The sequence below is a fragment of the Amaranthus tricolor genome, chromosome 6 (genome assembly GCF_026212465.1).
Source record: "Amaranthus tricolor cultivar Red isolate AtriRed21 chromosome 6, ASM2621246v1, whole genome shotgun sequence".
Lineage (NCBI taxonomy): Eukaryota > Viridiplantae > Streptophyta > Magnoliopsida > Caryophyllales > Amaranthaceae > Amaranthus > Amaranthus tricolor.
The window spans coordinates 27586753-27602597 of NC_080052.1; the positions used below are offsets into that span (position 1 = coordinate 27586753).

A 15845-nucleotide genomic window follows, 5' to 3' on the forward strand; every position below is an offset into this window, starting at 1 on the left:
ATAAAAAAGTAAAATTATATTCTCTTTTGTTTGCTATTAATAATCTCGAATAAGCAAAACTTTTTTTTACTCTTTTTTTTTTTTAAATTATACTTTTAGCAAAAAATTATAAGGAGTACTTGTTTGCTATAGTTACAATGAACAAAATTTTGCTGGACTTTTTGACCAAATCTTCTCTTATTCGATGATGCTAATAGCAAACACATGTCTCACCTCAATTATGAGCATAATATATTTATTTTGAGAGTTAAAAAGTCCCTTAAAATTTAGTTTGACAATTTTTGGTTCAAAAAACTAATAATTAATTTAACATTTCTTCTAGACCTATTCTCATCGAAAATAATAATTAATTAAAAGATGAAAAAAATTATCTAGAATAATCCAACCTATTCATGATTTTTCTACAATAATCCTACCTATTGATTATCCATAAATAAACTCAACTTTGAGGGGTATTTTCCTAAAGTAAACCCGATGACTGGATGACTTCCTATAGCATGTTTTATTTTTTTAAAAAAATATACATTAAAATAAAATGTCAAAAAAATGTTCAAAAAAAATTTATGAATTTTTTTATTATTTAGAATTTTTTGTGTAAATTTTTAAAATTTTTCTCTAATTTTTAATTAATTTTTAGTTTTTTTTTGGTGAATAACCTACTTTGGCAAGTCATACTCATCGGGTTACCCAGGTTTACTTTAGGCAAATACCCCTTAAAGTTGGGATTATTCATGGTTAATCAATAGGTGGGATTATTGTAGAAAAATCATTAAAAGATTGGATTATTCTAGATAATTTTGCCTTAAAAAATTTATTTTTGTGCTTAAAATATTCACTTTAATTGTTTAATATTTGATCATTTTAAATTTTAATTTGACACTTTAAATAAAAAAACTCGTTTTAGTTGTTTTAAAGATTATCTTTTTTGAATTTGGACTCTTTGGTTATAGACTCAATCCATCTCATATAAGAGCCCATTTTCACCCCTTTCCATTTATGTCAATAAAGGGTTCATTTAAAAGCTAGTCCGTTTTACGCACGTTCCGTTTAAACCCACATAATAAATAATTGAATTCGAACCACAACATTTATAACTCATTCCATTTATGTTAATAAAAGTCTTATTTTTGAATTTAAGATCCAACTTATTAATACTCTTCTTGAGACCATTAATATTATGTTTGGATAATAATTTTGGAGAAAAAAAAAAAGAGGGAAGGGGAAGGAAAGGAAGGAAAAGGAAGAGAAAAGACATGCAGGGGAAATAACTCTTGTTTGTATAACAGAGAATGGAAGGGATATAAAGCGAGATTGGATTTATCCCTTCAAATCTTTCTAACTTTAGAGAAATTGAAACCATAATTATGTATCTATCGAATTCTTCCTATTCTTCCCCTCTAAATCGCTTCCTTTCTATTTTGCTATCTAAATAAAAGATTTTTCCTCTCTTCAAATCCCTCCCTTCCTTTTCCTCTATGTCCTTTTATTCAAACACACCCGAACATTGACCGGACACAAAATTTGATCCTTTGACATAAAAGATTGGAAATACAAGTGATCTTTACAATATAAAAACAGTCTATGAGTTGCTCTTTTGTAATGGTCCCTTAGACCCTAGGTTTAAAAATGTTGGAATGATTATGTTCTTAAACTTCGGCTCATTTATTTTTTAAATGTCGTTTGTGAAAAATGTGTATGGATGACTAAGAAGCTTTGTAGTCCCGATTTACTAAGTATTTATGTGACAATTATAAGTTCAAAATTTTTGCGTTTAGAAAAAAGGTGCTTATTGCTGCAGTAAATGCGAATTTTTATCCGATATGATAAGCGAGGAATTTCTTTGTTTAGAGTTTTCACATTTTAATGCCTAATAAAATAATCTCCAATAAGTGCTTCTAACTGATTTTTCTATTATTACCAAAAAGCTTAGGGGACATGATAAAATGTGGCTCAAAAGCTTATAATTTCTTTTTGCTCTAACTTGATGTTGAGATGCTTTTTAGGTTTCTCATTTTCCATTTGCATTGTTGAGCTTTCTCCCTTGTGTTTTTCTTGTTGCAATGATGATGCGATAACAGGAGCTAGAGATGCGGTTTGAAATGACTAAATTTCGGTCGAAATCATAAGATATCCCTGGATACGATCTAAAATGCAATTTTTTTACACCTTAACAGCGTAAAAAATAACGGTTTATTTATTTTAAAAACCTTTACAACTTGATCGATGTGATGCGACCTTGTTTTTACACTATGACTCGGATCCTCACTACCTTGCATTGATTGTTTGGGAACTCCACCGTGTCTCACTAATAGAAATAAGGGTAAAATGTTAATAATAAACCAATCTTTATTTGATCTGCTGAAAATAAACTCATCTATTATTTATTTTTAAATAAACCCACTAATAGGTGTGTTTGCTAAAAACAAACCGAGCTATTGTTTATAACAATCTTCAAAACTTCTTTGTAAATAAAAAATTAGGAATAAACAATAGTTAAGTTTATTTAAAAATAAAAAATAATTTAGTTTATTTTCAGTGGATTGAACAAAGATTGGTTTATTTTCTACAACTTTCCTATTTAATTAAAGTCTGAAAAGAGATGAAAAACTGTAAATTATACAAATAAAAGATGTAGCCAAGGAAAGCGAAGTTAACCATAGTTTATGAGTTTTTACTTTTTACTTTTAGTTTATCTTTAGGGTTTTGAAAAGGATCCATCAGACCATCATAAATGAAAATGGTCAGCTCAATTGAGATGTTGATACCATAAAAACTGTCCCATTTATTTGTGAAAAAGAAAATAGTCAAAATAAAAAGTAAGCATTTGAGAGGATCAAGGGAGTAATTCAGAAAAAAAACACTAATTTACTATTAAGTTCGTCTCATACAAGACAGGTCGAAAAAAATGACTAATTCCTCTGTTCCTTAAAACATTCTCATTTGTTATTTTGAGTGTTTCATTTGTTATTCCCATAAAGATATTTCAATTTATATTATAGATTTTACACAAAAATAACCTTGTTCTAATATTTTAATAATGGTTGTGGTTCCTTTATATCTTCCCCCAACTTCATTTTAACATTTTTATATTTTTTATGGTCTCTACATGTTTTCCACTAATTTAATAAAATAATTTTTTTTATTAGTTGTGATTTTTATATTTTTTCAATGTTTGTGATCCTTATTTTTCCTCAATCATGTATGTTATTCAATAAAATAATATATTCATTATCTAAAATATTTTATTTTTTTTATTATGAAACGAGGGAATATTCTTTAATTTTTAATGAAAAAATGCCGAGTCACTATGGAATAAAGAAGTTTTGCCATGTAGGCGCGCTTGAACTAATTTATAGTTAATAAAAACTCTTAATTGATCTCAGTATCATACTATTTCGGCCCTCTCATATTTACTGATTCTGCGAAATCCTTTTAAAGCCCTAAATTTATAGAGTATAATTTTTCTCGATTTCTATCCCTAATCTAAAATTCACTCTTTATTATTACTTTTATAGCCGTACTCGGATGAGATTCTTTATTATCGATCAATTGTTCTCATACCAACTTCATCATCGTCAACAATTTGATTGCTGAACGGAATTCAGCAATTCAATGTCATCCGTTGGTACTAATTGGACGACGCAGCAATTCTACCTTGATCGTTTTTCTTCGAAGCGGAAGCTGGAGGTTTATGATTCATCAGTTAGTCGAATTCGGAAAAATTCGAGCAATTGCAGGGGAAAATCTGTTGTTGATGCTGATGTGTCACCGTTATTCGAAGACGGATTTCTTGCACGGTGTGAATCGAGCCAATCAAACTGGGATCTGACGGGGTGGCAGTTGCAATTTTTTGTGAAGTTGATTTCTGGTGGTAAAACCCTAGTTTTACGCGGGAATTGGGATGATACCGTTGAACTTGTGCTTGAGAAGATTGAATTGATTACGAGGATACCAAAGACGGAGCAAAGGTTAGTGTATAGAGGGAAGCAGTTGCACTGGGATCATACATTGAGGCAGTGTCAAATTGAGAATGATGCGAGTCTGCAATTGGTGGGGAAAATGCGGAGCACTGGTCATCCTCAAGTTTGGCGGGTAATTACTGATATGGTTTCCAATGTTTATAGAATTTATAGGGAAGAATTAGCTTTTGTTGATAAACTTGTGGTTGATAATTTCTGTTTTTTGTTTAAGAAGCCGTATAGAAAGAGTAGGATTGATGATGGCATGGATGATGAGTATTGGAAAAAGATAAAAAAGAAGATGATAAACATTGGTAAGGTGGACTTCTGCAAGATTTTTATGGATGCTAATGCTGCTCACGGTATAATTATGCTTTATGTTTCTAAGGAGACGTATAACAGGACATGTGGGAAAGAATGTATTGAGGGTTTCATAAATTTTATGAGAGACTTTAAAGGGTGTGAGAATGATTGTGATAGGGCTTATTGTGTTACTACGGTGTTGAAGTTTTGTAAAGTGCTTAAGATGATGGTATCAGAAGAAGACTCCCTGTATTTATATTGCAGGAGCAATCTTGGGTCAATGTTAGAGGAAGTCGTAGTTGGTAGTGGGCAGGAGGGATCCTATGACCGCGCTGGTACTGAAGGGAAGATGAACAGGGTTGCTATCGGAGACATGTTTCCTTTCTTGTGGGATGTTGGGAAGAAATTGATCTATTACTTGTCATTGAGCGTGGAACCAGGTTTCATCGCTGGGTCTTTAGATCAGCTTGTGTGCGATTTTTCTTCTTTTCTGCAGCCTGTGTTGAGGTTTACTGCAAGGAAACTTGCTGCTGCTACCAATGCCCGAAAGGGTAAGGGAACAGCCTGCTTCTTTTTACCTAACGAGATTCAGTGTCTCTTTGGACTTTTGAAAGATTTACTGTATAATATTGATAAATGTCTTAACAAATTGGAGCTGGACTTGGTGGAGAAGAGTAAAAAGAACGTTGAAGTTAATGAAAGCTTCACATCACATTATCTTGCTATCCTTAAGGAATTGTATGGCATTTCTGTGCTCTATCCAGGTTTCGAAGACCAATTTTTGACCACAATGAGACGGTATAAAAGATCAGTGTGTGAACTTGTTGTTCGATACGCTAAGCCTTCTGATGATAATAGTTGGCTTCTTAACCATAAAGATGTCCTGAATTATGCATCCAGGAGGCATTTAGCTATGTTGCTGTTTCCAGATGTGAGTGAAGATTATGAGGAATTACATGAGATGTTAATTGACAGGTCTAGTTTTCTGGCTGAATCATTTGAGTATATATCTCGTGCAGAACCGTCGTCGCTGCATTCTGGTCTCTTTATGGAATTTAAAAACGAAGAAGCTACTGGTCCTGGTGTTTTGAGGGAGTGGTTTAGCTTAGTATGTCTAGCGATTTTTGATCCACAACATGCCCTTTTTGTTGCTTGCCCTTTGGATCCTCGAAGGTTCTATCCTAATCGAGGCAAGTTGTTTGCATTCTCTTGTGCAATTTGCATGTGTTTTGCTAAGAAACTCATACATTTATCATCCATTTGACATGTAATGCTACCTCCAGCCATAGAATTTGAAATGGTTGTCTTTGGTGCCTTGCATCCTCATCAACTTGTAACCTTGTTGTAGATCATTTTCACACCATGTTACTTCTAGCGTACAGAAAGGATATGATGGAGATTCTGTGTAATTTATACAGCGCTATTTATCTGTAGCAGTGTAACATAATTCGCCAGTTATTAGCTTTTTTGAATTCGCGATTTGCTCAAAATGACCCTGAAATAGCCCAAAACTGACCATAATTCGCTTTTTTTGATTCGCAATTCGCAAGGAGATTAGTGAATCATGCGATTAGTGAATCATGTGAGAGTAATCTGTAGTCATAGGCTTCACCATGTAACAAGCATAAGTGTTTTCTTTACTCTAAAAGAATGAAGCATCAAGCTTGTTTTCTTTATTCTAAATGCTTCAACTTGTATATGGTTTGCTTATTTTTCATGCTACATTCGATTCTTAAGGTGAGAAAAAGAACATTTTCTGATGTTGTATTATAATCATGTCACTGTGTTACATGCCTTTTCTTCATACCATTTTACATTTGGGATAAATGATGAATTTCTTTTGATTTTTCCTGAGCTTTGCTTCAATCAATTCTATTTGACAGCATCTTCGGTGCATCCCCTTCATCTTCCGTACTTCCGATTTTCGGGTAGGGTGATTGCTTTGGCCTTGATGCATAAGATTCAAGTTGGTGTTTCTCTAGATCGTATCTTTTTCCTTCAGTTGGCTGGAAGACGTGTTACCATGGAAGATATACGGGATGCAGATCCATGCATTTATAATAGCTGCAAACAAATATTGGATATGGATGCTGAATTTGTGGATTCTGATGCATTGGCGCTGACATTCGCTACTGAAATTGTAGAGCTAGGAACAAGGAAAGTTGTGGAACTTTGTCCTGAAGGAAAAGGCATTGCTGTGAACAGCAAAAATAGGAAGGAATATGTCAACCTCATTGTTCAACATCACTTTGTCACATCTATTGCTGAACAAGTGTCCTGTTTTGCTCAAGGTTTTGCCGACATTCTTTGTGAACGCATACATGGAGAAATCTTTTTTGAATGCTTAGAACTGGAAGATCTTGATTCGATGTTGCGTGGTAGTGAAACTGAGATCTCTGTCAAAGATTGGAAGTCACATACCGACTATAATGGCTACAAAGAATCTGATCCCCAGATAGTTTGGTTTTGGGAGGTACGTTATGGCATTCATTATTAGTTATTACTCGGTCATACTAAACTATATGTTCAAGGTCTGAGTTATTTTGGGAAGATACCCAGTAAAGTTGGGATTATATGTGAATACTTCATAATTGAGATTATTTCTTGAAAACATGCTTTATTTGAGTGTATTCGTTTCATTTTTTTCTCTGTTCTTATGCAAGTTGCGTTTGAATGTTGGAGATTGTGTTCTATACTTGCATCATGTTGTGGTCAGTGCCCAGTTGCTTTTTTTGTTGCATGATCTGATTCTTTGATGAATGAAAAATTTTCTTCAACACTTCCAGATGCAGTTGGACCAGGTGTTGGCTTGTACATCAGTTTTGGACTTTGTGTACAAGTTCTAGAAAAAGATCCTCCTGAATGAGATCAATATTGTAACCATGAAAATGGACAATTGCAAAGCAGTTTTCATTTGCACAGTTTTTTTTTCCTGAGCTTTTTGCTGATCAATAGTTTTGATATCTTTCTTAGATAATAGCTCAGAATCCTGAAGAGATTGACCAAAGTAGGATTTTTTTCCCTTTTCATTTATGTCCTCTGTTTTACTTGAACGAATTTTTTGGATGGGAGGAAATGGAGAGAAATGAAGGAAAAAGAAATGGAGGGATGAAGTTTCCTTTATTTGGATAGGAAATTTGAAGGGGGGAGGGCAGGGTAGAGAACTAGAGGGGGTGAATTCCTTCGTATTTTGTGAAAAACTAATCCCTCAGCAACGGAAACATGTGAACCTCTCCTCATATCTGTTGCCATCCTAATTGATGATTTAAATAAGCTGTAAATCTGATCAAAAGCATTGGAATTACAATCTATATGTTGCAGGTGGTCGGAAAATTAAGTGCTGAACAAAAAAGGACGCTTCTTTCCTTTTGGACATCGGTGAAGTATCTTCCTATTGAAGGTTTTTGTGCTTTGGCATCTCGATTGTACATCTATAAAACCTTGGTCCCACAAGATCACTTGCCCTCATCCCATACATGCTTTTATCGTTTATGTATCCCGCCATATCCTTCGGAAGCTGTCATGCGCGAACGTCTCCTTGTGATCACTCGAGAACATGTTGGGTGCAGCTTTGGCACTTGGTGATTTGAGGGATTTTGGTAATATCATAACTGTAGGAGTGGTATATTTACATAAAGAGTAGCTAGGAGACTCTAGGTTTAGAGTTTGTACAATTGTAAAGATTTCTTACAGTAAAACTAGGTTAGTAGTTTGTGCCGTATAAATGGCGATCTCGCCTTGGCAACGTCCGGAACTAATTTTATGCATCATCTGCTAATGTTTATTTAAAGGGTTATCGTACAATCTCAGATGAGACATTGTTTGGAAGCCTCTCCCAGTTCCTTTTCAATTTGATTCCTTTCCTACAGTGAGTCGTCGATTATATTGCAATTCACAATGATATCCCTTCAGCAAATTTAGAGGTGTACATATGGATGCTCGTGCGTGTTTCGTGTATAATGTTTAGGTCGGGTTGATTTTAATTCTTATGTGTACGTCGATATCTTGACAATCTGATATGATTTTAATATGCGAATTATTTCCGGTTGAGTTGAGTTATAGTCGGTTTCGGTTAATTAGTCAAATTTGGACAACATTACCTGCAATACAAGCTGTGAGTTGGACTTGAAAACGCAGTTGCATCTTGCGTTTTCGTCACTTCAACTTAATAGAAAATCGAAACATTAACAGGATCTTGTTGAATTTTGTAATCCTCCTTCGTGTGTACGAGCAGGATTGTATAAATTCAGACCTTATTCCTAGTCATAGTAGACGGTTGTTCTTCATTACGTGTCCCATGTACTCGAGACGCTTCAGGATCACTCTCGTCATTGGCTCCATGTTTCTTAGCTTTCTTATGATAGCAAATATTATGAACCAATATATCAGTTTCAGTGGTCGTTCAAATGTATTTTTCTTCTCACAAGATTAAGATATTGATGCAGAAAAACATAGCGAGATTTCTCTGAAGAAAAACAAGATTTATTTTTCAGAACCAAAGCCAGCACAGTATCAAACTCTTAACATTTCTCCTCTCTGAACTCTAGCCAACATCCATAAGAATGGGCATATCATAAGCAAATAGGTTTGATATATATAAAATTTTCCAAATCCCAAACCAAAGCCTTTCTATTTTTACCTTATAATAATTTAAATAATAAATACTAGCAAGTAAATATAATATAATAAAATCAAAAGAACTGATCAATCCCAGAAAAAAAACTTGAAAGACACTTAAATTTACTCCTCAGTCTTCTCAACTGGTGCCTCAGATTTGGTGTCCTCTGCAGCCACTTCAGGAGTTTCAGCCGGTGCTTCTTCGGTCACCTTAGCGGCCTCTTCAACTGGTGCTTCAGTGGTCTCAGTGGGGCCCACTTCGTTAGCTTCTTCGACTGCAGGCTTCTCTTCTTCCGCTGCTGGGACGACCACCTCTTTCTTGGTCTCTACCACAGGTTCTGTCTCTGCCTCTGCCTCAGGCTCGATTACCTTTTCTGGCTCGGCTACTTCTACTGCTGGAGCCTCGGTTTCTGCTGGGGTTTCCACAACTGCCTCAGTAGGAGGGGCTTCTGCAACAACTTCTACTGGTACTTCCTCAGAAACTGCAGCTGGGGTAGCTTCAGCTTCCGCGGCTTCTGTGGCTACTATCTCGGTCTTGATCACCTCAGTTGGTGCCTGAGTCTCGGGCAAGATTGTGCTTGGTGCAACCTGCAGTAAAGACACCTTAAAAGTTAAAATCTCTACCAAATGGTCTGTTGATCTTTTTGATTGTGCTTAGCTTATATAATTCATAGTGTGTATGCAGTTTCTTCTAGGGCTAATACATTAGATGTTAACACTTTTCACCCAAAATAAAACAAAAACAAAGTTGTAAAAGAAAGTAAATACCCTAAAACTTGATGTTACTGAATTATCATATTAATGAGCTGATCACACACTTATTCATCATTAAACTCATCTATTCATTTGTATTGATCATGAAATCCGTACATCAAATCAAACTATGATCTGAAGTCTTTGATGTTGATCTTTCATTATATATATATATATAGGGTCAAGTTCGAACTAAGCTTATATGAGAACCGTGAGAATCAAAATCTCCAATAAAAATGTTACTTTTTCATAGAAAAAGTGTCATTTCGGCACTAAAAAATATTACTTTTGTTTTTAGAAAAATCTAATACTTTTTAGTAAAAAAAATGTTACATTCAGAAAAAAATATAAATACAAAGTAACACGTATTTTTGGAAAAGTAACACCTTTTTATATAAAAGTAATACCTTTTTGTGAGTTTTTTTCAGATTTTTTTTTCTTAAAGTAACACTTATTTGCCTAAAAGTATCATCTTTTTTCGCAAAAAAAGTAACACTTTTTTGCCTATAAGTAACACCTTTATTGTAAAAAAATAACACCTTTTTATCAGATAGATTGATTCTCACGGTTCTCATATAACAATGTTCTCACTTGAACTTCTTCATATATATATATATATATATATATATATATATATATATATATATATATATATATATATATATATATATATATATATATATATAATTTACGAATTGTTAATAAAAGGAAGGATCAGATCGAATTGTAGATTTTTGTATTCTTATTAAGTTTCTATTGATCAACTCATTTCAAATTTGCTAAAAAAGCAAATCTTATCAGGTTTTCATGAAAAAAATTCTTTAAGATGATCTATACAGATTAAACTGCTCATCCAAATGTACTAATTAATACGAGTGAATTCAGAATACATGTATAGGGTGAGTGAAACATTCATCTTTTACATGTGTACATAATCAACTCGCTATATATCATTTTCGTGAGTTATATACATGTATCTTTGTACAATTCAATATTAAAAGGCTTTTAATTAAAAGATCAAAGCCCATTAGTATGCTTGAGGTAATATTCTCCCCGACTAATACAGTATATTAACTTATGACTAATATATATAACTTGTGAATTCTTTATTTATAAAACGAAGGATCAAATCGAATTGTAAAACTTTGAATTCTTATTAAATTTTTTATTATCAAATCGTTTTAAAACTGCTAAAAAAGCAAATCTTATTAGGTTTTCATGCAAAAACTTCTTTAAGGTTATCTATACAAAACAAGCTGCATCATCCCAAAGTACTAATTAATACGAAGGGTGAATTCAGATTACATATATAAGGGTGAATTCAATATTAATAAGATTCTTAATCAAAAGATCAGAGCCTCTACTAGTAGGCTCGAGCATAGATTTTCTCCGACTTATACAATATGTAACTTATGATGGGATTACAAAAGTAGGTATACATTTCTGTTATTATCTCTATTGGCAAAGGGAAAAAGCAAAGGAGGATATAAATAAAGAAAAGAGAAAATTGTTGAGATGCACAAAAGTTATTGGAGATATACCTCTGTGGCCATTTTTAAGGAAACGAAAAGAGAGTTAGAATGGACTAAATAAGTTGGAAATTGAGCAAAGAAGCTAAGAATTGCTTAGGAGTAATTTTGATAAGATGATCAAATACATAAGAGGGGAGTATATATAGGAGAGTTTACAACAATTTGAATAAATTGAGGGTGTTGCTAAACTTCGCCACCTTTTTTATTTTTTCGCCACCCCTCCAAATGAAATTACGAATTTGCCCCTGATTTTTTAAAAATTACAATTTTGCCACAATAATAAAATTAAATAGTAATAATTATTATTCAAAAAAAAAAAAAAAAAGTTGAGTCGCCCAAAATTGGGCGACTGAACCATGGTCGAGTCGCCCAATTTTGGGCGACTCAATTTTTTTTTTTCTTTTTTGGATAATAATAATAATAATAATAATAATAATAATAATAATAATACTAATAATAATAATTTATAGATTAATGTGGTCTATTAGCTCAGTTGGTTAGAGCGTTGTACTATTAACATGAAGGTCACAGGTTTGAGACCTGCACAAGCCATTATTTAATAATTATTAATTTTTTATCATATTTATAATAAAAAATTAATAATTATTAAATAATGGCTTGTTCAGGTCTCGAACCTGTGACCTTCACGTTATTAGTACAACGCTCTAACCAACTGAGCTAATAGACCACATTAATTTATAAATTATTATTATTAGTATTAATATTATTATTATTATTATTATTATTATTTTCCAAAAAGAAAAAAAAAAATTGAGTCGACCAAAATTGGGCGACTCGACCATGGTTCAGTCGCCCAATTTTGGGCGACTCAACTTTTTTTTTTTTTTTTGAATAATAATTATTATTATTTAATTTTATTATTGTTGTTATTATTATTATTATTATTATTATTATTATTATTATTACTGTTATTATTATTATTAATTTTATTTATTATTATTATTTAATTTTATTATTATTATTATTATTATTATTATTATTATTATTATAAATAAGAAATTTGTAAGGAGTGGCATTTTTGTAATTTTTTAAACTACAGGGGCAAATACGTAATTTTAGAGGGTAGGGGGGTGACGAAAAAATGAAAAGGGGTGGCGAACTTTAAAGATTGGGTAAATTGATTATTAGAAATTAAGGAGAGGTAAGGCAAAGAGGTGGGCCCACTTATGCTTCAAAAAAGAATCTTAGGCAATTAGACACCTCAAATCACTGACATTTGCAAATGGGCTATTAGTTTGTCTAGTTGTAAATGTATTATTTCCCTCCCTTTCAACTTGGAAAGTTATAGAAGTGTTGAAGATCATATTTACTACTTAAGTTAAAAAAATAGTACTTCTTATGTTGCTCTCTCATATTGCAAAAATTGCAATATATGTGAAATACGGACAAAAAAAATTTAAGTTGAAGAATAAGATAAAAATTAAAGAATTATAGAAATAAATAGTTAAGACGAAGGAAGAGAATATGTTTATGGATGTGTTTAGAAGAAAAGGAGCTGGTTATTAACAGTAAAAGAAAGGAAGTAAAATCAGTGGAACAAATTAAAATGTAACATAATGCAAATTAAGATAGACAGAGAAAATAATAGTATTTTCTATCAAAAAAATATAGGGTTTTTTAATAAATGTAATCAGTGTTGTGTAAAAGTATGTAATATAGGAGTATATTGTAAATGAAGTATTAAAGTGGAATTTGTGATAATGCTACGTTAATTGATATTGATTAAAGATGGAAGCAAGTCGAATTAGCACACATGCAATCCAAGAATTCATAGCTTAGATCAATATGATACCAGTTGATCCAAAGCTTGGCCTATCGTGACAATAGTTTTATTTTTTGATGGCTCAACACGGCATGAAACAACATAATGCTTTGCATGGCATGCACAACATGACTCAGCATGTGGCACGAACAACTACAAAATAGATGGTTTGGGCGGCTCGTCACATTGAGTTTTTTTTTTTTGGTTTGGTATATTGTATTATTCTATATATATTTCTATAAACTACTTAATTATTAGTTATATTTCAATATATATTTTGAAATTATTGATTGTTTTAAAATCTTGGTGTTTTTTGACATGGGGGAGGGGAATGTATGGAGATTCTTTCAGTCTATATATCATGTGTTAACCTTACAATCTTTGCTCTTTTAAGAGTGTTGGTTTTATTGTGATCAAGTTTAGGCGATAAATGGTGAGCCATTACTATTTTTTTTTCATTTCGAGATAGGTTAAAAATTTTTACTGGTCAGTAAAAAAAGGTAAAAAATATTCTGTTTTATAGGTTCTGAGAATCAAATTAATGTTATAAGAGTGAAATGAAAATTTTTTTAAATATTAGGCACTACTCTCTTTTTATTTGACAACTATTGTGAGCAAATTTCGGAGAAAAGATGGGAATAAAATTATTAAAATCGAAAACAACCTTTTAATTATTATCACTAATTAAAATTTAGCAATAAGAGTAAAAGTGTATATATTTAATTTGATCCTTAAATTTACCTTATTTTAGGTGACAACCACTTAATAACATCAGGAAAATAACATGTTGATGTTGTTAAACTATAAATTGTAATTAAATAGTAGTACTATACTGTTTATGCACATAATAATGTTGGATAGAATCTTTCACATTTTCTCGACACAATAATTAAAATTACTGATCAAGGAGAAAAAAAAAAAAAAAAAAACAGATACAGGTACACATACCAAATCACAGTTCCTTAACCTTGTTAGGTTACTAAATATTCTTCATTAAATCTAATTAGAGGAATCTCAAATCAAAGTATGATTTGTATCTATCTGAATATATTCCGTTGTAGTTAATTAGATGTTTTCGTTTCTTCAGTTCTCCTTTTATATTTGAAACCGTCTTATATAAGAATTTGTGTTTTAAGTTAGCCTATTTTATTCTTGTGATTAGGGTTTGATTCTTACTACTGCACGAAGTATTTTTTTCTATTGCCTATAGTTATCATAAAATATATAGCAACGCTCATTATAAATTTTATTATCTTTTTATCTAATAAAGAATTTCAGTTTGAAATAATTTTAGATATTCTTTTACTTAGTTTAATCACTGTTATAAGTATTGTATCACTATTTACAAATAATAATTTTTAACTTTATTTAAAAATGTCCAAATAGTTTTGTAGTTGTCCTAAAGATCGCTTTCAGAAAGACCTCTTGGCCCTTGGCCCTTGCTATTGAGAAAGAAGCAAATTTTAAGAGCTTACTTGTAAATCTGTCGGCCTCTGCGTATGATATGACCTAAACAATCAACAAATGGTATAATTAAACTTTAATCGAGAATTAAATTTTATCTCAATTAGATAAGTATGTATCATATTTAATATAAGAAATTCTAGGTTTAATTTTCAATGTTTTCTCTCCTAATCCTTCTTTTCCTTCGGTTCATCATGTACTAAAAAAATTAATTAAAATACTTAATGGATTTAAGAATGCCAGTTTGCATGTACATAATTACGCAACGCATATTTTCTTTCCAATTTACCTGCATGCACAAATATTTTTTCGTCTATTTAAATTTATACCATATAATTCAAATATATAAAAGGTTTTTTGCGTTGAACACTTGAACTCACTAGCTAGTAGCTAGGTGTACATTGATCTGTAAAGCGTTCTTGCTCCAAAAAGAAAAGGACGGTGACTAGTGGGGCTATGTAAAAGTAACCTTCATATACAAAACCCTGTAGAAACCTATGATGATTAAAGCCACTAAGGAATCAATAATAGGGATTTTAGTCTTCTATAATAATAATTTCGATTTAGTCCTTAATTAATCTAAGCCTAATTTCATTTACTCCTTAATTGATTCGTAAACTACTGAAATTAATTAAAATCGGTTTAAAAATAAGGAACATTAAATCTAATTTGCACAAAATGTATTATTAACTTAACCTTGACTTTGTTTTATAGATATGCTAATATCTAATTTAACCAGCTGACTTGTAATTGATTCCACCGAAATATGATATGTTGGATTCAAACCATTCATCAATTGGCATTGGTCTAACATTGTGCATCAAATCTTATTCAAGTCAAATCATTATTGTGAATCAATATGACTCAAATTAAAATAAGTCAAGATATTTAAAATAAATCAACTCAAAATCTAACTAATTCTTTAATCTAATCAACTTATTGATTACCGTATTACTTCTGCATAAATCAACACGACCAAACTATAATAAAGGAAACATAGAGAGGCATGACAAAATGTTGTAGAGTACATAACAATTGTTGGTAAAGAGTAGGAAAATTAGTAGTAGTTATTCACATAATTTCGAGATACAAATAGCTAAAAGTATCCATATGACAAAACGCATTAAATTAATTAGGTTAAATGAACCTAAATAGGATGGTCAAGGAAATATTAGGAACATTCCATGTGTAATTATATTAGTGTAGCACCTTTTAACCTAAGACAGCATATCTTGTAAAGGACTTTATATGTTGTTGTGCCATACTAGACCATCCATGTCTCCATTTAAAAGAATAATTTAGGTTTTGATGAGTTATGGAACTATGATGTTTGTCTTTGGGACCCCTTTTAAATCAGGGACAGCTAGAGAGATTAACTGTTGCCATCTACATCCATTACTTTCCAAACATAATTAAATGATGTTTGGTACACTT

The 15845-nt window shown here is 31.7% G+C and overlaps 2 protein-coding genes across 2 annotated transcripts; one reads left to right on the forward strand and one right to left on the reverse strand.

Moving 5' to 3' along the window:
• The first annotated feature begins 3362 nt into the window (after positions 1–3362).
• On the forward strand, positions 3363–8090 carry LOC130814981 (E3 ubiquitin-protein ligase UPL5-like). The gene is made up of 3 exons (XM_057681298.1): positions 3363–5452; positions 6146–6735; positions 7584–8090. Exons 1-3 carry the CDS (start codon positions 3613–3615, stop codon positions 7845–7847), a joined length of 2694 nt encoding a protein of 897 aa, XP_057537281.1. The 5' UTR covers positions 3363–3612; the 3' UTR covers positions 7848–8090.
• Positions 8091–8245: 155 nt separating this feature from the next.
• On the reverse strand, positions 8246–11273 carry LOC130814982 (uncharacterized). Its single transcript, XM_057681299.1, has 2 exons — positions 11174–11273; positions 8246–9467 (listed from the first exon to the last, which is right to left on the reverse strand). The coding sequence occupies exons 1-2, from the start codon at positions 11183–11185 to the stop codon at positions 9003–9005; spliced, it is 477 nt and encodes a 158-aa protein (XP_057537282.1). The 5' UTR covers positions 11186–11273; the 3' UTR covers positions 8246–9002.
• Between the last annotated feature and the right edge of the window lie 4572 nt (positions 11274–15845).